Raw genomic sequence first — 26425 nt, 5'->3', positions numbered from 1 at the left:
CCAGTTAGCTTTGCTTAAGTTAACAAAGGTGTGGTTGTCCACATAAATAAAGTCAGGAGGTTTCTCGATGGAGATAATTATGGGCAGGTGGTCTGATGCGAAAGTTAGCATAGGTCGCCAGGTTATGCTATTTATCAGACCACCGCTAGCGATGGTAACATCTGGCGAGCTATTACAGGTGCTCATAATTCTGGTGGGTGCTTCGTCATTCATTGTGCAGAATGTCGAATCGTCAATCTGTTCCGCCTGCTCCATCCCCCTACGATCGTTTGACAGGCAGGAGTGCCAAAGATCGTGATGCGCGTTAAAGTCGCCTAGCACCAAGCGGTTTTCACCACGAACTATGTTCGGATGATATCCTGTTGGGCAACATGTAATGGGAGGGTTGTATATATTAAATATCTCGAGCTCGACATCGCCTAACCGGACAGCTATACCCTGAAATTCAAGGGTCGATGTCAACATCGTTTAGACGATATTGCACGGGGCAACATACGCACTCCACTCGCGTGTGGTACGCAGGCCGGAACACGACGGAAAGTGACACCAGCCAGTACAAGACTTGCCTTTACTGATGCGACGTTCCGGCGTATGACGGTCTGACACACGGAACAAACTGCGCGAGGAACCAGGATTTGCTGATTCGATTCGCCTCAAAAACGAAACTTACAAGCAACCTATCTTACATACTTGTATACATATGGTGGATTCGACAAAGAGTACAAATGCATGAAAACATCGGTATTTTCAAAAGAGTTAAATTATATGTATTGTTATCATATTTGGTTACATGATGCAGATGTAACTCAAAGACAATTCATCCGATCGCTTCGATTTTTCTCTGCATAATTTTGTAGACGTTTCTCTGTACACCAGTTTTTCGATTGCATGAAATATTGTAATTTTGAATGAAATTCGTGTTTATTTTTTCAAAGTCTGAATTTTTATTTATTTGTTTTCAAATACGATGAAAGCCGAAGGACTTTTTTTGGAAACTTGGAAAATATCGAATAACTATATAACTGTTATTTTTTCTTTTGATGTTGTGAATTGTGTATATCGTAAAAATTTCAAAAATCTCCTTTTTTAAGCGGTCCCTTTAGATGCGACCCTTAAAAAGTCATAGACAAAAAATTAAGCGAGCAGCTTTAAACTCAACGTAGACAGTAGTTTTAAGGAGCACCATCAAATGACATTTTAGTTAACAATCCTCTCACCTTACGTGGTTAGGGGTAGTCAAAGGCACGAAAAAATTAGAATTTTCAGTATTTTTTTTGTTATTTTACAAAAGTAGTAATATAGCCTTATTATATAATGTTTTGACTTGAAGTCACGAAAATTTCAAAAAAAAATTTTAATTTCCAAAGTTATAGCTGTCTGGGTTGACCCACTGTCAAAAAAGGGTCCTCGCGGTGACAATCATAAGTCCTTGGAGATTTATAAATAGATATTCCTGGGCCTGATCGAAGCTTTTTTTTCAAAAATCACTGTACCTAATGAAGATTTGAAAAAAATAGTTAATATTTTTATCTATTGTTACATAATTTACTCTATATATATATTGTTAGTCGTTTTTCTGGTTTATAAAATTCTTTTATGCTTTTTAATTGCATATATGTATGTATTGTATATACATGCGTTTATCTATAGAACTTAATAATTATTTTTTATACTCTCGGAATCTGTTACCACAAAGTATAATAGTTTTGTTCACCTACCAGTTGTTTGTAACACCTATAACTAATCGAGATAGAAATACATATTATAATATATAAATGATCAGAATGACGGGACGTGTCGCATTCCGGCTGACTGCCCGTCCGTCCGTACAAACGATGACTTGATTCAATATTGAGATATCTTGATGAAAAGTTATACATGTATTCTTTGGTACCCTCAGGAGTATGATATCACATATGGGCGGTATTGAACAGGTGCTACGCTCACAAAACGTGAAACATTTTAAAGGGCTATAACTAAACCAAAATTAAAACATTTTAAAATCTGGGCGGAGATATGCTCACTAACAAGTGTAATGTATGTTATGTGTCGCACAAACCACTATAGATAATCAGAAAACATTTTTGAGGACAAGTCTAGCCAACTCCTCCTCACACAGTGTAAAAATTGGTATATAAAATTAAAAATAAAAATCGATTGTAAAAACGTACACTCCACATATAACGGATATGTTGTTGAGATAACTCACTAATTTAACACGAAGAAGCATTAGATTTCACATCCTATTTAAAATTTCGTAATTGTGCATAACATTATCATGATATTCTTATGTTACATTGTTAAAATGAACAAAATCGGACAATAACCTCGCTCATTTCTCATATAAAAAATTTATAAATTCTATATATTCTTTCACTTTCTATATATATTTGCAAAATTAAGTGAACGTGTAGCTCAGCAGACTTTATTATGAATATGTCTGTCAGTATGTGACTTATCTTCAGAAAATTGCATGGAAACATGTTCCAAGTATACTTCAGTAATGTCAAAAGTTACTGCAGTCAAGCCAGACCTTTCGCTATATATACCATATATATACACAATATAATTTCAATCGTGAGTTTGTGGCGACTAGGGGTAGTATTTACCTAATTTTATTCATTTTTGGCATTACAGCATATTATTACCAGAAAAATATAGACTATAGAAAAATATAATATAAGTTTATTATTATATCTTACATGTTGACCGAAGGCACTGTGTTCCATATGTTCCGTATTTCCATATCTGGGTGCTTGAAAAGTTATGGTCCGTTTTTGACCTTTTTTAGATTAAATATGGCATGCCTTGCCACACTAACTTTATTTGTGCAAAGTTTGGTATCACTTAAGTCATTGGTTCTCGATTTATATATCGTAAAGTGAAAAAATCAGATGAAATTCGGGATAATATTATGCACCAAATTTGGTTGAAATTGGTCGAGTGGTTCCTAAAATAGATGATTTAACCCTAGTGGGTGGTGACTGACGTATTGACGTAGCCTTCTGACGTATTTATTTAGTGAGTTATCGCACTTTTAACTAGAAGTTTTCCGCATAACCATAATATGATACCAGTGGGCAGGGATATCATCCGACTTCAACTATTTTCACACTGTCTGAGGAGGTGCCGAACAGATTATACTCACAAACTTGGTTTATATATATTTAGTGACTTGAGAAATATGTACTTTCACGACACACACGTTACAAACAACCGTTACTTTAGCAAAATTATTATACTTTGTTGCAACATGTTGGGAGAGTATAAAAATAAATGTAAATATATAAATTGTATTCAAATAAATTTATTTCAAATAATGAACCATGAAACCAAACCGTAAAACCTAGTTTCAGAACGTTACTCATCGAATATATAAATTTGGTTTGATTAGATATCTTTAAATATGGTAAACAAACTAAAATTTTTACGTACTTCTTTTATACCATTAGTAAAGTCCACAGTTATATAGTGAGAAATCAAATAGGATGACAATTAATATTATCTTTTATACATTTTACGACAATGATTAAGAATAATGTCAATTAGATTTAATATCTAAGCTTCCCAATGCACATTCTAGACTTGAAACTAATTTATCGTTGCTAGAAATTTTCGACGATGTAATTGTTCGAACGCCTGCACTCTCCAAAGCCCACTGTGCTATTTTTTGAGCTTCTTTGCGCTTCGACCCCAAGACGCGAGAATTGGTAATGTAACTGCAACACTGGAAAACATAACAAACAAATATATATACATATTCAGACAATCTTTTACGACATATCGAACTTACCAAATATAAACCATATAGTGCACGTAAATTATTTGGATTTAATTTCAGGGCTTGGGAATAGTATATTCGAGCGATTTCCACATTATCCATTCCACCCTAAAATAAATTAAGTACAAAGTATCAGATAAACGAAAAATAAAATCAACTTTGCTGGTACCATTTGGCCAACGATCAACCGCTCCTAGACAGTGTAATCGCTGCAGAGCGAAGACGATTTTAACATACAACTTCACAAATGTCAATATAACCAACTATGTTATTGGGCATTCAGTTTCAAAAACAAACAGCAGTGGACAATGAAACGTAAGCTTTGAAAGCAAACTTTGAATCGACACGATAAATATAATAAATAACAATTTAAAAAAACTAAAAAAACACGCTTTTCGATAGTTTCTGAGATATATTATTTCACCTAAAGGTTGCGTGTGCTACGCCCATTTTACAATTTTTACACATCCTTCTATAAAGCTCTTCCCTACCATCTTGTTTGTGAAATTTAATGCTTATGGCGCATTTATTTCGTCAGTTATCGCACTTTAGTATATTTTAACATAACTGTTATATGGGGAGTGGGCGTGGTTATTATCTGATTTTGCCCATTTTTACAGCGTATGACGGCTAAAGGACTTCCTCTCAGCAAGTTTGGTTGAGTTAGCTTTAGCGGTTTGGAAGATATATACATTAAACCATTTATTGCATTGTCATCGGTCCTTGACACGTCTGCAAAGTTTCACGTGAATCAAACTACTGGAAACCGGTGAAAAATGAGCTCTAAGATTCCATTACATACATACAACTCAAGCTAATAAAAACGTATTAAAAAAATATAAAATAATGTGTATATTTTTTCTCCACATTTCTTCATATATTTAGTTTTAAATTTTTCTTTGCAGCTGAATTTTGTATATTGTAACAAATAGAAAGTGAAACATGTCGATAAACATGCATTGCCACTGAAGTAAAACGAATCATCAAAGAAAAAATTATACTTAGATTACTATCCTTCGCAAGACGTAAGAATCAAAGGTGGAAAACCTTACAAAAAAAAAAAAAAAAAAGAAAGGGCAAGTTCGAGTATAAACGAATATTTTATACTTTCGCATTTTGAAAAGATCATAGACGGGTTAATACTTTTAGGTGTTGTTAAGGTTAAGCGTTATATTTAATTTTGTTGCGAAACAATTCAACCTAATTAACTCAAATATGATATATGTGATATAAACTCAATCCAAACAAAATTCAATATATGGGGTCTACAAGTATTAAAAAAGCATCAACCAAAGAATGCGAAATCCCAATTTCATTCTGGACTATAAAAGAACAACTACATATGTAGTAATGTAGTATATGGGAGAGAAGGGGTAATATGTGGATCGATGTAACACATTTCAGCATTAAACTATAGTATATCCAATATTAAACTTTCACTTATAATATATCTTACATATTGACCGATATATATGGTATAAAGCCAACCGGAAGTTTGAAATTCTTATCGATTTTCTTAGATAAGGTAGATGGGGTCTAGGGAATATTTTTACCCGATTTTATCCAGTTTTGGAGTTACGACGTATTATTACCAGAAATAAATGCCCTTTGAATTTCATTAAGAAACCTCACATATTGATCAATATATAAAGTACTAGCTGACCCGACAGACTTCGTCCTGTCAAAAAGATTTGTAATTTGGCATTTTTTTCGCCTACGTATTTTAAAAAATTCTCCTGAACAGAACCGTCACCCTGGTGATAGGGCGTTGTGAATAAAAAATAATTAAATAAAACATATATAAGGATTTAAAAATAAGTAATCGCTTTATTGTTAATCATGTGAATCATAATTATTATTATTATCACTGTAGTGCCTTGTGGTATACGATGTTTTTTGTTTGATTACCTGGCGCATAGATAAACAAATCTGATGGTTTTCCAACACGGGAACAGGCAACATACAATTGACCATGTGAGAAACATGGGTTTTCTAGATTAATACCACAAACACTTAATGATTGCCCCTGGGACTTGTTTATAGTCATAGCAAAAGCAAGCCGCACTGGAAACTGTAGTCGTTTAAACTCAAATGGCACATCAGTCGGAATCATTGGGATGCGCGGTATAAGAACATCTTCTCCTTTATACTTTCCTTTGAGTATAGTTGCTTCTATCACATTGTTTAGTAATTTTTTTATCGCTAACCGTGTACCGTTGCAAAGACGCGGTTGGTTGATATTTCGCAACATTATAACCACCGATCCAACCTTTAATTGAAGATTGTGAGGTGGCAATCCTGGCAAATCCAGCGAGTTTAAAAATTCCGGTGGATAGTTGACTACATCATCTTGATTAGTAGCCGAATCAACTGATTTATATATCCTCAATTCGCCTGTAATTTGTTCTTGAATTTTGAAATTTAATTCATTTACATCTATGTTTTTTGCAGCCAGTATAGCTCGTTCGCTCAACCAATCATGGTTTCTGTAATTTTGAGAAACATCTGGAAACACCTTCTGAATAAGTTCATCTTTTGATCGAGTTAACTGACAAAAACTTTGAGGAAAGTTAATGCAGCCAGTCAACATGTCTATAGGAAATTTGCCATTACCAATGTCAATGAGTTGTTTAGAGAATATGTTTCCAGATTGGTCATTTTGCAATTCGACACGCATATTCTTACTTAAATGAAGTACTTTGACATGTTTCCACAAATTGGAGGACTTTAGACATGCATTGAGTTCATCAGCTGGCGTTGATCGTGGAATCACTGGCAATGTTTGACGAAAATCTCCTGCTAATAAAATCATTGCACCACCAAATCGGTTATTATTGCTCCGTAGATCTTTTAAGGTTCTGTCTAAAGCCTCCAAAGATTTTTTATGTGCCATCGTGCATTCATCCCAAACAATCAATTTACATTGCTGCAAAACCTTTGCCATTGCAGAGTTCTTCGAAACGTTGCAGGTTGGAGTTTCATTGCTTTGCATATTTAATGGCAATTTTAGTGCTGAATGGGCTGTTCGACCACCTTCAAGCAAAGTTGCTGCGATTCCCGACGAAGCGAGTGCAAGTGCAATTTTATTTTGTGAGCGAATTGTTGCTAATATTAATGAAATCAAAAAAGTTTTTCCTGTACCACCAGGTGCATCTAAGAAGTAAATGCCTCCAGTTTCATCATTTGTTACTTTCATAAGAGTTTCAAATACATACTTCTGTTGTTCATTTAACAGTGGAAGATTTGTTTGAATTAATTCTTTCAAAGAGTTGAGATCATACAGTTTTTCTCGATGCAGCTCTTGGTTAAAAGCGTCATGCATTGGACGATTGGGCGCGGTCAGGCCTAATTGAATTAATAGTTTGTTTGACATTATCAAGCACATGTCCTCAATTGAAATCAATACTTCATTGTAAATTTCTTCACTGATTTGTATATTTGGATTTCCCATTCTATTCCGTATTTGATACAAAATATCATCACACATATAATCTTTGTACTTGATCCACAAATCAATTGGGTTTGATGGGAAGCATGTAGATATGATTATAGAAAACAATGTTCGTATTTGGTGAGCGTGTGATAATATTACAGCATCATTGAGAGTTTGATCCCAATGAGCGTCATTTTCAAGCAATTGCAAACGTTGACAGGCTTCTCTGTAGGATCCACACAATTCACCATCAACAGTTCGTAACTGTTGGAATGATGTTGGGCCACGTACATTGACTAATAGCAGTCGTAAGTAAAAACATTCATCATTGCTTGGATGTACTGAATAAATCCGGCCAATCGCATCGGTGGAATATACATCTGTATATCCTGGAACTGGTTTTCCTTGTTTCCGTCGTATAAATCTCCTTGAGGATTGATTCCAGGTATAATATTTTGGCATTTCAGAATATAGCAATGTTTGTGCGAAATAATCGTTTTGGCATGTCTCAAAAAAACTGGTTAATGTAGTAGATGGTGGCTGAGCAGCTCTTTGTACTGCGTTCTGTGCTGTAAAATACACTCTTTGTCCATTTTCTAAATGCACAGCTAAGTGAACAACAGAAGGGTGTCTCTCATGAATAGGAAAAGAAAATATTCGCCAAACTGCTTCATTACTACTGACGTAGCGGCCCATTTGGTATTGGGTAACTTCATCATTAGAATTCTCTGCACCAATTCCAATCACAGCCATATCACTCCCTTTGGTTACATATTTGCAAATGTATTTAATAGATTTCACTGAATGGCAAGATTCAACGTTGATGTGTGCTTTGAATGTCTTTGATAAAATGGGTGAATATGGAACAATCCAACGATTATCTATTTCAATATCTTGTTGATTTAATTTGACAATTGTTGATTTTCCATTGTCTGCTGTCGATCTGCGACGATACAATGGATAACCGTCATTACCAGTAATTGTTTCCGATATTAATGTCCGTGGATATCGTTTTGAACATTTACCATCCATCATACACGGTGAATTTTGATTAAGAGTTCCACAGGGACCATGTATCATGTTTTTGATAACTACCTCATGCAATCCAGGATCTACTTGTACATTAGGGATTTCAGCTGATATCACTGCATCAACTTCATTTGGCCTTATCTTTTCAACCAACCAAATCAAAATGTGTGCATGTGGCAATCCTCGTTTCTGCCACTCCACAGAATACATCCAGCAGCGTGTCTCACCAAACACATTATGTTTTACGATGAAATCCATTAAAGATTTCAACTTTTGTCTAAAGACTCTGGCTGTAATATCATGACGATCAATGGGTGATTGCCCAGGGAATAACTCCTGCTTGATTTCTATCCATTGTGGATTGCATGTAAATGTGATGAACAAATCTGCTGTACCATAATGACGAACATACGACATGGCATCTTGAGCATATTCGTGCATATGCCGAGGGCTTCCGATGTATGTTGCTGGAAGAATAGTCATCCGACCGACATTCTGTGCATTTCCATCAGTATTAATCGCATCTCGAAGGTGAACATACTCTTCAGATCGGAGTTTAGTTTGATTCAACCTGATGAATGTTAATCTCTCCGTTTCAATTTTAACATACATATCAACAACATATTTGTGATATAATCGCCGACATTTCAATATGTGATTATCTTCATTTTCCCGAATCATTAGGCGGTATGAATAATAGTTCATTGAACTGACTTTTTTGTTGGTTTCAGAACCTGTAAATAGATTTTATTTTAATAACATTCAAAATACATAATATAATGACTGAGATATTTTAGTTACCTGTAATGGGATTTATCATTTTTATTGAGAAATCGTAGCCATCTTCACCTTGCCAAAATATAATGGGATATTGCAGTGCATCATATACGTTGTAATTGATCATTCCGACGATGTAAAACAATATCACGGGATTCCAAGTTTTCTCCAACTACAACGATAGCAACTTCATCAATAGTTGGTGCATTAAAACGTCTTGTATGTTGACCTGCAGGTGTTTTATCAGCTCTGATTACAATTTTGTGATTATCGGATGGCATCATATCCAAGGCAGTTTTAAACAATATAATCAATTGATTAAGTTGATGAAATAAAGTTTGTAATTGTTCTACAATAGACCTCTTTACTAAATTGTTATGTGCACAACGCAGATCAATTTCTTGTGGTGAATTGCCCATAAAATAAATTTGCAGGAATTTGTTGTCGTTATCTGACACTGGTAACAGTGAACCTGCTCTGTGATATATTTGCCCTTGTATCTGTAAATAAAAAAAAAATATTATGGTGTGGTATAAATTAATGGATTGGATGTATATATTTAGTTTTAACTAATATCTATTAAATATAAAATATAATAAAAGTGTCACTGAAACTAAATCCCCATATAATATGATGACTAAGTGATATATAAGTGATTAAGAAATTGAAGATTAGTGACACATCTTAACTTTGGTGCCAAAAAATTTTGTTCGCTAAAATAATTATGAGTAACTGCTATAATACATACCTTGAAAGTTGGCATAAAATTTTCCCGAACTACATTTGTTGCCCCAAATGAAGTCATTTGAAAGCAATTGTTATATTGTTGGATATGTGTCAAAAAGTGTATAGAATCTGTTCCTATTCCTGAAACCAATGAGTACAATGGTTCTGGTGGTGGATCCAATGGTATCAATTTCACTTTACCATTTGCGCAACACAATCCATTGGCTTCGTTTTTGTATTTTAATGCCTTACAGTGTGAGCAAACCGAGTTCATAGAACCAATAACAACACATTGGTAGTTACTGTAGTCAATTGACACATCGTAACTGAAAGCAGCTCGATTCAAACTTGCGCGATTATTAGTTGAATGTCGCGCTCGCGCTTCACGCGTTTGTGATATCCGAATTCTTTCACGTTCATTTCCGTCGTCACGTTCTTGTGCAGTACGATTAGATCGGTAATTAGCTTGGTTTGTAGCATTTCTGGTTCTTCTACCTAAATTGCTTCGTCTTATAGGAGGCATATCTATAATATAAAAATGAATCGCAAAATGTGTTGGTAAGCGCATAACTCAACAACGCCTGGACCAATTTAGCTAAATCTTTTTTTTAAATTTTCGTTGAAGTTCAAGGATGGTTTTTACGGCGATAAAAATTAGAATTATTGCTGGAAAAACCCTAAAAATAGCCCTTTTCTTTTTCCCATACAAATGATTTGTAACTAAAACGTAGTCAATTTGAGCTTTATTGCTATGGTATAAAGTTCATATTAAATTACAAGCACTCACTGTTGTCTAAGCAATGTAGGTGTGTTCCTAACGTCAAAGATCATATCTATCAAAACAATGTGCGTGTGTGCGTTGGAGCTCAGAATATATAGTTGGAGGAGTTTAATGTGGCGTTCCGAAACTCGCGGACCAACAGTGTTTTATTATTTTTAATATCCAAATTTTAAGTACGGCTTAAAAGGATTTGACTTCAAGTCATATAAAATTTAAAAAGAAAAAAGTTGTCTGTTACCTAATCTACTGAGTTTGCTTTTGACGACTGATACACGAAACAAATTCGTATATAGTTTTTTGTGCAGAGTGTTTACTTAGTTAGTGTTTGTTTAGTTCGTGATTAGTGAAAAAATAATTTATATTTGATATGCCTCCTATAAGACGAAGCAATTTAGGTAGAAGAACCAGAAATGCTACAAACCAAGCTAATTACCGATCTAATCGTACTGCACAAGAACGTGACGACGGAAATGAACGTGAAAGAATTCGGATATCACAAACGCGTGAAGCGCGAGCGCGACATTCAACTAATAATCGCGCAAGTTTGAATCGAGCTGCTTTCAGTTACGATGTGTCAATTGACTACAGTAACTACCAATGTGTTGTTATTGGTTCTATGAACTCGGTTTGCTCACACTGTAAGGCATTAAAATACAAAAACGAAGCCAATGGATTGTGTTGCGCAAATGGTAAAGTGAAATTGATACCATTGGATCCACCACCAGAACCATTGTACTCATTGGTTTCAGGAATAGGAACAGATTCTATACACTTTTTGACACATATCCAACAATATAACAATTGCTTTCAAATGACTTCATTTGGGGCAACAAATGTAGTTCGGGAAAATTTTATGCCAACTTTCAAGGTATGTATTATAGCAGTTACTCATAATTATTTTAGCGAACAAAATTTTTTGGCACCAAAGTTAAGATGTGTCACTAATCTTCAATTTCTTAATCACTTATATATCACTTAGTCATCATATTATATGGGGATTTAGTTTCAGTGACACTTTTATTATATTTTATATTTAATAGATATTAGTTAAAACTAAATATATACATCCAATCCATTAATTTATACCACACCATAATATTTTTTTTTTATTTACAGATACAAGGGCAAATATATCACAGAGCAGGTTCACTGTTACCAGTGTCAGATAACGACAACAAATTCCTGCAAATTTATTTTATGGGCAATTCACCACAAGAAATTGATCTGCGTTGTGCACATAACAATTTAGTAAAGAGGTCTATTGTAGAACAATTACAAACTTTATTTCATCAACTTAATCAATTGATTATATTGTTTAAAACTGCCTTGGATATGATGCCATCCGATAATCACAAAATTGTAATCAGAGCTGATAAAACACCTGCAGGTCAACATACAAGACGTTTTAATGCACCAACTATTGATGAAGTTGCTATCGTTGTAGTTGGAGAAAACTTGGAATCCCGTGATATTGTTTTACATCGTCGGAATGATCAATTACAACGTATATGATGCACTGCAATATCCCATTATATTTTGGCAAGGTGAAGATGGCTACGATTTCTCAATAAAAATGATAAATCCCATTACAGGTAACTAAAATATCTCAGTCATTATATTATGTATTTTGAATGTTATTAAAATAAAATCTATTTACAGGTTCTGAAACCAACAAAAAAGTCAGTTCAATGAACTATTATTCATACCGCCTAATGATTCGGGAAAATGAAGATAATCACATATTGAAATGTCGGCGATTATATCACAAATATGTTGTTGATATGTATGTTAAAATTGAAACGGAGAGATTAACATTCATCAGGTTGAATCAAACTAAACTCCGATCTGAAGAGTATGTTCACCTTCGAGATGCGATTAATACTGATGGAAATGCACAGAATATCGGTCGGATGACTATTCTTCCAGCAACATACATCGGAAGCCCTCGGCATATGCACGAATATGCTCAAGATGCCATGTCGTATGTTCGTCATTATGGTACAGCAGATTTGTTCATCACATTTACATGCAATCCACAATGGATAGAAATCAAGCAGGAGTTATTCCCTGGGCAATCACCCATTGATCGTCATGATATTACAGCCAGAGTCTTTAGACAAAAGTTGAAATCTTTAATGGATTTCATCGTAAAACATAATGTGTTTGGTGAGACACGCTGCTGGATGTATTCTGTGGAGTGGCAGAAACGAGGATTGCCACATGCACACATTTTGATTTGGTTGGTTGAAAAGATAAGGCCAAATGAAGTTGATGCAGTGATATCAGCTGAAATCCCTAATGTACAAGTAGATCCTGGATTGCATGAGGTAGTTATCAAAAACATGATACATGGTCCCTGTGGAACTCTTAATCAAAATTCACCGTGTATGATGGATGGTAAATGTTCAAAACGATATCCACGGACATTAATATCGGAAACAATTACTGGTAATGACGGTTATCCATTGTATCGTCGCAGATCGACAGCAGACAATGGAAAATCAACAATTGTCAAATTAAATCAACAAGATATTGAAATAGATAATCGTTGGATTGTTCCATATTCACCCATTTTATCAAAGACATTCAAAGCACACATCAACGTTGAATCTTGCCATTCAGTGAAATCTATTAAATACATTTGCAAATATGTAACCAAAGGGAGTGATATGGCTGTGATTGGAATTGGTGCAGAGAATTCTAATGATGAAGTTACCCAATACCAAATGGGCCGCTACGTCAGTAGTAATGAAGCAGTTTGGCGAATATTTTCTTTTCCTATTCATGAGAGACACCCTTCTGTTGTTCACTTAGCTGTGCATTTAGAAAATGGACAAAGAGTGTATTTTACAGCACAGAACGCAGTACAAAGAGCTGCTCAGCCACCATCTACTACATTAACCAGTTTTTTTGAGACATGCCAAAACGATTATTTCGCACAAACATTGCTATATTCTGAAATGCCAAAATATTATACCTGGAATCAATCCTCAAGGAGATTTATACGACGGAAACAAGGAAAACCAGTTCCAGGATATACAGATGTATATTCCACCGATGCGATTGGCCGGATTTATTCAGTACATCCAAGCAATGATGAATGTTTTTACTTACGACTGCTATTAGTCAATGTACGTGGCCCAACATCATTCCAACAGTTACGAACTGTTGATGGTGAATTGTGTGGATCCTACAGAGAAGCCTGTCAACGTTTGCAATTGCTTGAAAATGACGCTCATTGGGATCAAACTCTCAATGATGCTGTAATATCATCACACGCTCACCAAATACGAACATTGTTTTCTATAATCATATCTACATGCTTCCCATCAAACCCAATTGATTTGTGGATCAAGTACAAAGATTATATGTGTGATGATATTTTGTATCAAATACGGAATAGAATGGGAAATCCAAATATACAAATCAGTGAAGAAATTTACAATGAAGTATTGATTTCAATTGAGGACATGTGCTTGATAATGTCAAACAAACTATTAATTCAATTAGGCCTGACCGCGCCCAATCGTCCAATGCATGACGCTTTTAACCAAGAGCTGCATCGAGAAAAACTGTATGATCTCAACTCTTTGAAAGAATTAATTCAAACAAATCTTCCACTGTTAAATGAACAACAGAAGTATGTATTTGAAACTCTTATGAAAGTAACAAATGATGAAACTGGAGGCATTTACTTCTTAGATGCACCTGGTGGTACAGGAAAAACTTTTTTGATTTCATTAATATTAGCAACAATTCGCTCACAAAATAAAATTGCACTTGCACTCGCTTCGTCGGGAATCGCAGCAACTTTGCTTGAAGGTGGTCGAACAGCCCATTCAGCACTAAAATTGCCATTAAATATGCAAAGCAATGAAACTCCAACCTGCAACGTTTCGAAGAACTCTGCAATGGCAAAGGTTTTGCAGCAATGTAAATTGATTGTTTGGGATGAATGCACGATGGCACATAAAAAATCTTTGGAGGCTTTAGACAGAACCTTAAAAGATCTACGGAGCAATAATAACCGATTTGGTGGTGCAATGATTTTATTAGCAGGAGATTTTCGTCAAACATTGCCAGTGATTCCACGATCAACGCCAGCTGATGAACTCAATGCATGTCTAAAGTCCTCCAATTTGTGGAAACATGTCAAAGTACTTCATTTAAGTAAGAATATGCGTGTCGAATTGCAAAATGACCAATCTGGAAACATATTCTCTAAACAACTCATTGACATTGGTAATGGCAAATTTCCTATAGACATGTTGACTGGCTGCATTAACTTTCCTCAAAGTTTTTGTCAGTTAACTCGATCAAAAGATGAACTTATTCAGAAGGTGTTTCCAGATGTTTCTCAAAATTACAGAAACCATGATTGGTTGAGCGAACGAGCTATACTGGCTGCAAAAAACATAGATGTAAATGAATTAAATTTCAAAATTCAAGAACAAATTACAGGCGAATTGAGGATATATAAATCAGTTGATTCGGCTACTAATCAAGATGATGTAGTCAACTATCCACCGGAATTTTTAAACTCGCTGGATTTGCCAGGATTGCCACCTCACAATCTTCAATTAAAGGTTGGATCGGTGGTTATAATGTTGCGAAATATCAACCAACCGCGTCTTTGCAACGGTACACGGTTAGCGATAAAAAAATTACTAAACAATGTGATAGAAGCAACTATACTCAAAGGAAAGTATAAAGGAGAAGATGTTCTTATACCGCGCATCCCAATGATTCCGACTGATGTGCCATTTGAGTTTAAACGACTACAGTTTCCAGTGCGGCTTGCTTTTGCTATGACTATAAACAAGTCCCAGGGGCAATCATTAAGTGTTTGTGGTATTAATCTAGAAAACCCATGTTTCTCACATGGTCAATTGTATGTTGCCTGTTCCCGTGTTGGAAAACCATCAGATTTGTTTATCTATGCGCCAGGTAATCAAACAAAAAACATCGTATACCACAAGGCACTACAGTGATAATAATAATAATTATGATTCACATGATTAACAATAAAGCGATTACTTATTTTTAAATCCTTATATATGTTTTATTTAATTATTTTTTATTCACAACGCCCTATCACCAGGGTGACGGTTCTGTTCAGGAGAATTTTTTAAAATACGTAGGCGAAAAAAATGCCAAATTACAAATCTTTTTGACAGGACGAAGTCTGTCGGGTCAGCTAGTCAAATATAAATTATTTTTTCACTAATCACGAACTAAACAAACACTAACTAAGTAAACACTCTGCACAAAAAACTATATACGAATTTGTTTCGTGTATCAGTCGTCAAAAGCAAACTCAGTAGATTAGGTAACAGACAACTTTTTTCTTTTTAAATTTTATATGACTTGAAGTCAAATCCTTTTAAGCCGTACTTAAAATTTGGATATTAAAAATAATAAAACACTGTTGGTCCGCGAGTTTCGGAACGCCACATTAAACTCCTCCAACTATATATTCTGAGCTCCAACGCACACACGCACATTGTTTTGATAGATATGATCTTTGACGTTAGGAACACACCTACATTGCTTAGACAACAGTGAGTGCTTGTAATTTAATATGAACTTTATACCATAGCAATAAAGCTCAAATTGACTACGTTTTAGTTACAAATCATTTGTATGGGAAAAAGAAAAGGGCTATTTTTAGGGTTTTTCCAGCAATAATTCTAATTTTTATCGCCGTAAAAACCATCCTTGAACTTCAACGAAAATTTAAAAAAAAGATTTAGCTAAATTGGTCCAGGCGTTGTTGAGTTATGCGCTTACCAACACATTTTGCGATTCATTTTTATATTATAGACTAGCTGACCCGACAGACTTCGTCCTGTCAAAAAGATTTGTAATTTGGCATTTTTTTCGCCTACGTATTTTAAAAAATTCTCCTGAACAGAACCGTCACCCTGGTGATAGGGCGTTGTGAATAAAAAATAATTAAATAAAACATATATAAGGATTTAAAAATAAGTAATCGCTTTATTGTTAATCATGTGAATCATAATTATTATTATTATCACTGTAGTGCCTTGTGGTATACGATGTTTTTTGTTTGATTACCTGGCGCATAGATAAACAAATCTGATGGTTTTCCAACACGGGAACAGGCAACATACAATTGACCATGTGAGAAACATGGGTTTTCTAGATTAATACCACAAACACTTAATGATTGCCCCTGGGACTTGTTTATAGTCATAGCAAAAGCAAGCCGCACTGGAAACTGTAGTCGTTTAAACTCAAATGGCACATCAGTCGGAATCATTGGGATGCGCGGTATAAGAACATCTTCTCCTTTATACTTTCCTTTGAGTATAGTTGCTTCTATCACATTGTTTAGTAATTTTTTTATCGCTAACCGTGTACCGTTGCAAAGACGCGGTTGGTTGATATTTCGCAACATTATAACCACCGATCCAACCTTTAATTGAAGATTGTGAGGTGGCAATCCTGGCAAATCCAGCGAGTTTAAAAATTCCGGTGGATAGTTGACTACATCATCTTGATTAGTAGCCGAATCAACTGATTTATATATCCTCAATTCGCCTGTAATTTGTTCTTGAATTTTGAAATTTAATTCATTTACATCTATGTTTTTTGCAGCCAGTATAGCTCGTTCGCTCAACCAATCATGGTTTCTGTAATTTTGAGAAACATCTGGAAACACCTTCTGAATAAGTTCATCTTTTGATCGAGTTAACTGACAAAAACTTTGAGGAAAGTTAATGCAGCCAGTCAACATGTCTATAGGAAATTTGCCATTACCAATGTCAATGAGTTGTTTAGAGAATATGTTTCCAGATTGGTCATTTTGCAATTCGACACGCATATTCTTACTTAAATGAAGTACTTTGACATGTTTCCACAAATTGGAGGACTTTAGACATGCATTGAGTTCATCAGCTGGCGTTGATCGTGGAATCACTGGCAATGTTTGACGAAAATCTCCTGCTAATAAAATCATTGCACCACCAAATCGGTTATTATTGCTCCGTAGATCTTTTAAGGTTCTGTCTAAAGCCTCCAAAGATTTTTTATGTGCCATCGTGCATTCATCCCAAACAATCAATTTACATTGCTGCAAAACCTTTGCCATTGCAGAGTTCTTCGAAACGTTGCAGGTTGGAGTTTCATTGCTTTGCATATTTAATGGCAATTTTAGTGCTGAATGGGCTGTTCGACCACCTTCAAGCAAAGTTGCTGCGATTCCCGACGAAGCGAGTGCAAGTGCAATTTTATTTTGTGAGCGAATTGTTGCTAATATTAATGAAATCAAAAAAGTTTTTCCTGTACCACCAGGTGCATCTAAGAAGTAAATGCCTCCAGTTTCATCATTTGTTACTTTCATAAGAGTTTCAAATACATACTTCTGTTGTTCATTTAACAGTGGAAGATTTGTTTGAATTAATTCTTTCAAAGAGTTGAGATCATACAGTTTTTCTCGATGCAGCTCTTGGTTAAAAGCGTCATGCATTGGACGATTGGGCGCGGTCAGGCCTAATTGAATTAATAGTTTGTTTGACATTATCAAGCACATGTCCTCAATTGAAATCAATACTTCATTGTAAATTTCTTCACTGATTTGTATATTTGGATTTCCCATTCTATTCCGTATTTGATACAAAATATCATCACACATATAATCTTTGTACTTGATCCACAAATCAATTGGGTTTGATGGGAAGCATGTAGATATGATTATAGAAAACAATGTTCGTATTTGGTGAGCGTGTGATGATATTACAGCATCATTGAGAGTTTGATCCCAATGAGCGTCATTTTCAAGCAATTGCAAACGTTGACAGGCTTCTCTGTAGGATCCACACAATTCACCATCAACAGTTCGTAACTGTTGGAATGATGTTGGGCCACGTACATTGACTAATAGCAGTCGTAAGTAAAAACATTCATCATTGCTTGGATGTACTGAATAAATCCGGCCAATCGCATCGGTGGAATATACATCTGTATATCCTGGAACTGGTTTTCCTTGTTTCCGTCGTATAAATCTCCTTGAGGATTGATTCCAGGTATAATATTTTGGCATTTCAGAATATAGCAATGTTTGTGCGAAATAATCGTTTTGGCATGTCTCAAAAAAACTGGTTAATGTAGTAGATGGTGGCTGAGCAGCTCTTTGTACTGCGTTCTGTGCTGTAAAATACACTCTTTGTCCATTTTCTAAATGCACAGCTAAGTGAACAACAGAAGGGTGTCTCTCATGAATAGGAAAAGAAAATATTCGCCAAACTGCTTCATTACTACTGACGTAGCGGCCCATTTGGTATTGGGTAACTTCATCATTGGAATTCTCTGCACCAATTCCAATCACAGCCATATCACTCCCTTTGGTTACATATTTGCAAATGTATTTAATAGATTTCACTGAATGGCAAGATTCAACGTTGATGTGTGCTTTGAATGTCTTTGATAAAATGGGTGAATATGGAACAATCCAACGATTATCTATTTCAATATCTTGTTGATTTAATTTGACAATTGTTGATTTTCCATTGTCTGCTGTCGATCTGCGACGATACAATGGATAACCGTCATTACCAGTAATTGTTTCCGATATTAATGTCCGTGGATATCGTTTTGAACATTTACCATCCATCATACACGGTGAATTTTGATTAAGAGTTCCACAGGGACCATGTATCATGTTTTTGATAACTACCTCATGCAATCCAGGATCTACTTGTACATTAGGGATTTCAGCTGATATCACTGCATCAACTTCATTTGGCCTTATCTTTTCAACCAACCAAATCAAAATGTGTGCATGTGGCAATCCTCGTTTCTGCCACTCCACAGAATACATCCAGCAGCGTGTCTCACCAAACACATTATGTTTTACGATGAAATCCATTAAAGATTTCAACTTTTGTCTAAAGACTCTGGCTGTAATATCATGACGATCAATGGGTGATTGCCCAGGGAATAACTCCTGCTTGATTTCTATCCATTGTGGATTGCATGTAAATGTGATGAACAAATCTGCTGTACCATAATGACGAACATACGACATGGCATCTTGAGCATATTCGTGCATATGCCGAGGGCTTCCGATGTATGTTGCTGGAAGAATAGTCATCCGACCGACATTCTGTGCATTTCCATCAGTATTAATCGCATCTCGAAGGTGAACATACTCTTCAGATCGGAGTTTAGTTTGATTCAACCTGATGAATGTTAATCTCTCCGTTTCAATTTTAACATACATATCAACAACATATTTGTGATATAATCGCCGACATTTCAATATGTGATTATCTTCATTTTCCCGAATCATTAGGCGGTATGAATAATAGTTCATTGAACTGACTTTTTTGTTGGTTTCAGAACCTGTAAATAGATTTTATTTTAATAACATTCAAAATACATAATATAATGACTGAGATATTTTAGTTACCTGTAATGGGATTTATCATTTTTATTGAGAAATCGTAGCCATCTTCACCTTGCCAAAATATAATGGGATATTGCAGTGCATCATATACGTTGTAATTGATCATTCCGACGATGTAAAACAATATCACGGGATTCCAAGTTTTCTCCAACTACAACGATAGCAACTTCATCAATAGTTGGTGCATTAAAACGTCTTGTATGTTGACCTGCAGGTGTTTTATCAGCTCTGATTACAATTTTGTGATTATCGGATGGCATCATATCCAAGGCAGTTTTAAACAATATAATCAATTGATTAAGTTGATGAAATAAAGTTTGTAATTGTTCTACAATAGACCTCTTTACTAAATTGTTATGTGCACAACGCAGATCAATTTCTTGTGGTGAATTGCCCATAAAATAAATTTGCAGGAATTTGTTGTCGTTATCTGACACTGGTAACAGTGAACCTGCTCTGTGATATATTTGCCCTTGTATCTGTAAATAAAAAAAAAATATTATGGTGTGGTATAAATTAATGGATTGGATGTATATATTTAGTTTTAACTAATATCTATTAAATATAAAATATAATAAAAGTGTCACTGAAACTAAATCCCCATATAATATGATGACTAAGTGATATATAAGTGATTAAGAAATTGAAGATTAGTGACACATCTTAACTTTGGTGCCAAAAAATTTTGTTCGCTAAAATAATTATGAGTAACTGCTATAATACATACCTTGAAAGTTGGCATAAAATTTTCCCGAACTACATTTGTTGCCCCAAATGAAGTCATTTGAAAGCAATTGTTATATTGTTGGATATGTGTCAAAAAGTGTATAGAATCTGTTCCTATTCCTGAAACCAATGAGTACAATGGTTCTGGTGGTGGATCCAATGGTATCAATTTCACTTTACCATTTGCGCAACACAATCCATTGGCTTCGTTTTTGTATTTTAATGCCTTACAGTGTGAGCAAACCGAGTTCATAGAACCAATAACAACACATTGGTAGTTACTGTAGTCAATTGACACATCGTAACTGAAAGCAGCTCGATTCAAACTTGCGCGATTATTAGTTGAATGTCGCGCTCGCGCTTCACGCGTTTGTGATATCCGAATTCTTTCACGTTCATTTCCGTCGTCACGTTCTTGTGCAGTACGATTAGATCGGTAATTAGCTTGGTTTGTAGCATTTCTGGTTCTTCTACCTAAATTGCTTCGTCTTATAGGAGGCATATCAAATATAAATTATTTTTTCACTAATCACGAACTAAACAAACACTAACTAAGTAAACACTCTGCACAAAAAACTATATACGAATTTGTTTCGTGTATCAGTCGTCAAAAGCAAACTCAGTAGATTAGGTAACAGACAACTTTTTTCTTTTTAAATTTTATATGACTTGAAGTCAAATCCTTTTAAGCCGTACTTAAAATTTGGATATTAAAAATAATAAAACACTGTTGGTCCGCGAGTTTCGGAACGCCACATTAAACTCCTCCAACTATATATTCTGAGCTCCAACGCACACACGCACATTGTTTTGATAGATATGATCTTTGACGTTAGGAACACACCTACATTGCTTAGACAACAGTGAGTGCTTGTAATTTAATATGAACTTTATACCATAGCAATAAAGCTCAAATTGACTACGTTTTAGTTACAAATCATTTGTATGGGAAAAAGAAAAGGGCTATTTTTAGGGTTTTTCCAGCAATAATTCTAATTTTTATCGCCGTAAAAACCATCCTTGAACTTCAACGAAAATTTAAAAAAAAGATTTAGCTAAATTGGTCCAGGCGTTGTTGAGTTATGCGCTTACCAACACATTTTGCGATTCATTTTTATATTATAGACTAGCTGACCCGACAGACTTCGTCCTGTCAAAAAGATTTGTAATTTGGCATTTTTTTCGCCTACGTATTTTAAAAAATTCTCCTGAACAGAACCGTCACCCTGGTGATAGGGCGTTGTGAATAAAAAATAATTAAATAAAACATATATAAGGATTTAAAAATAAGTAATCGCTTTATTGTTAATCATGTGAATCATAATTATTATTATTATCACTGTAGTGCCTTGTGGTATACGATGTTTTTTGTTTGATTACCTGGCGCATAGATAAACAAATCTGATGGTTTTCCAACACGGGAACAGGCAACATACAATTGACCATGTGAGAAACATGGGTTTTCTAGATTAATACCACAAACACTTAATGATTGCCCCTGGGACTTGTTTATAGTCATAGCAAAAGCAAGCCGCACTGGAAACTGTAGTCGTTTAAACTCAAATGGCACATCAGTCGGAATCATTGGGATGCGCGGTATAAGAACATCTTCTCCTTTATACTTTCCTTTGAGTATAGTTGCTTCTATCACATTGTTTAGTAATTTTTTTATCGCTAACCGTGTACCGTTGCAAAGACGCGGTTGGTTGATATTTCGCAACATTATAACCACCGATCCAACCTTTAATTGAAGATTGTGAGGTGGCAATCCTGGCAAATCCAGCGAGTTTAAAAATTCCGGTGGATAGTTGACTACATCATCTTGATTAGTAGCCGAATCAACTGATTTATATATCCTCAATTCGCCTGTAATTTGTTCTTGAATTTTGAAATTTAATTCATTTACATCTATGTTTTTTGCAGCCAGTATAGCTCGTTCGCTCAACCAATCATGGTTTCTGTAATTTTGAGAAACATCTGGAAACACCTTCTGAATAAGTTCATCTTTTGATCGAGTTAACTGACAAAAACTTTGAGGAAAGTTAATGCAGCCAGTCAACATGTCTATAGGAAATTTGCCATTACCAATGTCAATGAGTTGTTTAGAGAATATGTTTCCAGATTGGTCATTTTGCAATTCGACACGCATATTCTTACTTAAATGAAGTACTTTGACATGTTTCCACAAATTGGAGGACTTTAGACATGCATTGAGTTCATCAGCTGGCGTTGATCGTGGAATCACTGGCAATGTTTGACGAAAATCTCCTGCTAATAAAATCATTGCACCACCAAATCGGTTATTATTGCTCCGTAGATCTTTTAAGGTTCTGTCTAAAGCCTCCAAAGATTTTTTATGTGCCATCGTGCATTCATCCCAAACAATCAATTTACATTGCTGCAAAACCTTTGCCATTGCAGAGTTCTTCGAAACGTTGCAGGTTGGAGTTTCATTGCTTTGCATATTTAATGGCAATTTTAGTGCTGAATGGGCTGTTCGACCACCTTCAAGCAAAGTTGCTGCGATTCCCGACGAAGCTAGTGCAAGTGCAATTTTATTTTGTGAGCGAATTGTTGCTAATATTAATGAAATCAAAAAAGTTTTTCCTGTACCACCAGGTGCATCTAAGAAGTAAATGCCTCCAGTTTCATCATTTGTTACTTTCATAAGAGTTTCAAATACATACTTCTGTTGTTCATTTAACAGTGGAAGATTTGTTTGAATTAATTCTTTCAAAGAGTTGAGATCATACAGTTTTTCTCGATGCAGCTCTTGGTTAAAAGCGTCATGCATTGGACGATTGGGCGCGGTCAGGCCTAATTGAATTAATAGTTTGTTTGACATTATCAAGCACATGTCCTCAATTGAAATCAATACTTCATTGTAAATTTCTTCACTGATTTGTATATTTGGATTTCCCATTCTATTCCGTATTTGATACAAAATATCATCACACATATAATCTTTGTACTTGATCCACAAATCAATTGGGTTTGATGGGAAGCATGTAGATATGATTATAGAAAACAATGTTCGTATTTGGTGAGCGTGTGATGATATTACAGCATCATTGAGAGTTTGATCCCAATGAGCGTCATTTTCAAGCAATTGCAAACGTTGACAGGCTTCTCTGTAGGATCCACACAATTCACCATCAACAGTTCGTAACTGTTGGAATGATGTTGGGCCACGTACATTGACTAATAGCAGTCGTAAGTAAAAACATTCATCATTGCTTGGATGTACTGAATAAATCCGGCCAATCGCATCGGTGGAATATACATCTGTATATCCTGGAACTGGTTTTCCTTGTTTCCGTCGTATAAATCTCCTTGAGGATTGATTCCAGGTATAATATTTTGGCATTTCAGAATATAGCAATGTTTGTGCGAAATAATCGTTTTGGCATGTCTCAAAAAAACTGGTTAATGTAGTAGATGGTGGCTGAGCAGCTCTTTGTACTGCGTTCTGTGCTGTAAAATACACTCTTTGTCCATTTTCTAAATGCACAGCTAAGTGAACAACAGAAGGGTGTCTCTCATGAATAGGAAAAGAAAATATTCGCCAAACTGCTTCATTACTACTGACGTAGCGGCCCATTTGGTATTGGGTAACTTCATCATTGGAATTCTCTGCACCAATTCCAATCACAGCCATATCACTCCCTTTGGTTACATATTTGCAAATGTATTTAATAGATTTCACTGAATGGCAAGATTCAACGTTGATGTGTGCTTTGAATGTCTTTGATAAAATGGGTGAATATGGAACAATCCAACGATTATCTATTTCAATATCTTGTTGATTTAATTTGACAATTGTTGATTTTCCATTGTCTGCTGTCGATCTGCGACGATACAATGGATAACCGTCATTACCAGTAATTGTTTCCGATATTAATGTCCGTGGATATCGTTTTGAACATTTACCATCCATCATACACGGTGAATTTTGATTAAGAGTTCCACAGGGACCATGTATCATGTTTTTGATAACTACCTCATGCAATCCAGGATCTACTTGTACATTAGGGATTTCAGCTGATATCACTGCATCAACTTCATTTGGCCTTATCTTTTCAACCAACCAAATCAAAATGTGTGCATGTGGCAATCCTCGTTTCTGCCACTCCACAGAATACATCCAGCAGCGTGTCTCACCAAACACATTATGTTTTACGATGAAATCCATTAAAGATTTCAACTTTTGTCTAAAGACTCTGGCTGTAATATCATGACGATCAATGGGTGATTGCCCAGGGAATAACTCCTGCTTGATTTCTATCCATTGTGGATTGCATGTAAATGTGATGAACAAATCTGCTGTACCATAATGACGAACATACGACATGGCATCTTGAGCATATTCGTGCATATGCCGAGGGCTTCCGATGTATGTTGCTGGAAGAATAGTCATCCGACCGACATTCTGTGCATTTCCATCAGTATTAATCGCATCTCGAAGGTGAACATACTCTTCAGATCGGAGTTTAGTTTGATTCAACCTGATGAATGTTAATCTCTCCGTTTCAATTTTAACATACATATCAACAACATATTTGTGATATAATCGCCGACATTTCAATATGTGATTATCTTCATTTTCCCGAATCATTAGGCGGTATGAATAATAGTTCATTGAACTGACTTTTTTGTTGGTTTCAGAACCTGTAAATAGATTTTATTTTAATAACATTCAAAATACATAATATAATGACTGAGATATTTTAGTTACCTGTAATGGGATTTATCATTTTTATTGAGAAATCGTAGCCATCTTCACCTTGCCAAAATATAATGGGATATTGCAGTGCATCATATACGTTGTAATTGATCATTCCGACGATGTAAAACAATATCACGGGATTCCAAGTTTTCTCCAACTACAACGATAGCAACTTCATCAATAGTTGGTGCATTAAAACGTCTTGTATGTTGACCTGCAGGTGTTTTATCAGCTCTGATTACAATTTTGTGATTATCGGATGGCATCATATCCAAGGCAGTTTTAAACAATATAATCAATTGATTAAGTTGATGAAATAAAGTTTGTAATTGTTCTACAATAGACCTCTTTACTAAATTGTTATGTGCACAACGCAGATCAATTTCTTGTGGTGAATTGCCCATAAAATAAATTTGCAGGAATTTGTTGTCGTTATCTGACACTGGTAACAGTGAACCTGCTCTGTGATATATTTGCCCTTGTATCTGTAAATAAAAAAAAAATATTATGGTGTGGTATAAATTAATGGATTGGATGTATATATTTAGTTTTAACTAATATCTATTAAATATAAAATATAATAAAAGTGTCACTGAAACTAAATCCCCATATAATATGATGACTAAGTGATATATAAGTGATTAAGAAATTGAAGATTAGTGACACATCTTAACTTTGGTGCCAAAAAATTTTGTTCGCTAAAATAATTATGAGTAACTGCTATAATACATACCTTGAAAGTTGGCATAAAATTTTCCCGAACTACATTTGTTGCCCCAAATGAAGTCATTTGAAAGCAATTGTTATATTGTTGGATATGTGTCAAAAAGTGTATAGAATCTGTTCCTATTCCTGAAACCAATGAGTACAATGGTTCTGGTGGTGGATCCAATGGTATCAATTTCACTTTACCATTTGCGCAACACAATCCATTGGCTTCGTTTTTGTATTTTAATGCCTTACAGTGTGAGCAAACCGAGTTCATAGAACCAATAACAACACATTGGTAGTTACTG

The 26425-nt window shown here is 35.1% G+C and overlaps 4 protein-coding genes and 1 long non-coding RNA gene across 5 annotated transcripts; 1 reads left to right on the top strand and 4 right to left on the bottom strand.

Annotated features, from left to right (window-relative positions):
* Positions 1 to 3291: 3291 nt before the first annotated feature.
* LOC138859014 (uncharacterized) lies at positions 3292 to 4112 on the bottom strand. Its single transcript, XR_011398049.1, has 3 exons — positions 3951 to 4112; positions 3794 to 3889; positions 3292 to 3727 (listed from the first exon to the last, which is right to left on the bottom strand). It is a non-coding gene; the product is annotated as an uncharacterized lncRNA (long non-coding RNA).
* Positions 4113 to 5645: 1533 nt separating this feature from the next.
* On the bottom strand, positions 5646 to 8970 carry LOC138856302 (uncharacterized). The gene has a single exon (XM_070106920.1). It carries the CDS (start codon positions 8946 to 8948, stop codon positions 5646 to 5648), a length of 3303 nt encoding a protein of 1100 aa, XP_069963021.1. The 5' UTR covers positions 8949 to 8970.
* Positions 8971 to 12437: 3467 nt separating this feature from the next.
* On the top strand, positions 12438 to 15518 carry LOC138855658 (uncharacterized). The gene has a single exon (XM_070106894.1). The coding sequence runs from the start codon at positions 12438 to 12440 to the stop codon at positions 15516 to 15518; it is 3081 nt and encodes a 1026-aa protein (XP_069962995.1).
* A 1043-nt stretch (positions 15519 to 16561) lies between these two features.
* Positions 16562 to 19886, bottom strand: LOC138856292 (uncharacterized). Its single transcript, XM_070106860.1, has one exon. It carries the CDS (start codon positions 19862 to 19864, stop codon positions 16562 to 16564), a length of 3303 nt encoding a protein of 1100 aa, XP_069962961.1. The 5' UTR covers positions 19865 to 19886.
* Positions 19887 to 22019: 2133 nt separating this feature from the next.
* On the bottom strand, positions 22020 to 25344 carry LOC138856288 (uncharacterized). Its single transcript, XM_070106845.1, has one exon. It carries the CDS (start codon positions 25320 to 25322, stop codon positions 22020 to 22022), a length of 3303 nt encoding a protein of 1100 aa, XP_069962946.1. The 5' UTR covers positions 25323 to 25344.
* Positions 25345 to 26425: the final 1081 nt, after the last annotated feature.

The sequence above is a fragment of the Bactrocera oleae genome, chromosome 2 (genome assembly GCF_042242935.1).
Source record: "Bactrocera oleae isolate idBacOlea1 chromosome 2, idBacOlea1, whole genome shotgun sequence".
In the NCBI taxonomy this organism is placed as follows: Eukaryota; Metazoa; Arthropoda; class Insecta; order Diptera; family Tephritidae; genus Bactrocera; species Bactrocera oleae.
Note: the sequence above shows the minus strand (reverse complement) of the source record. Positions and strands in the feature narration are given on the sequence as shown.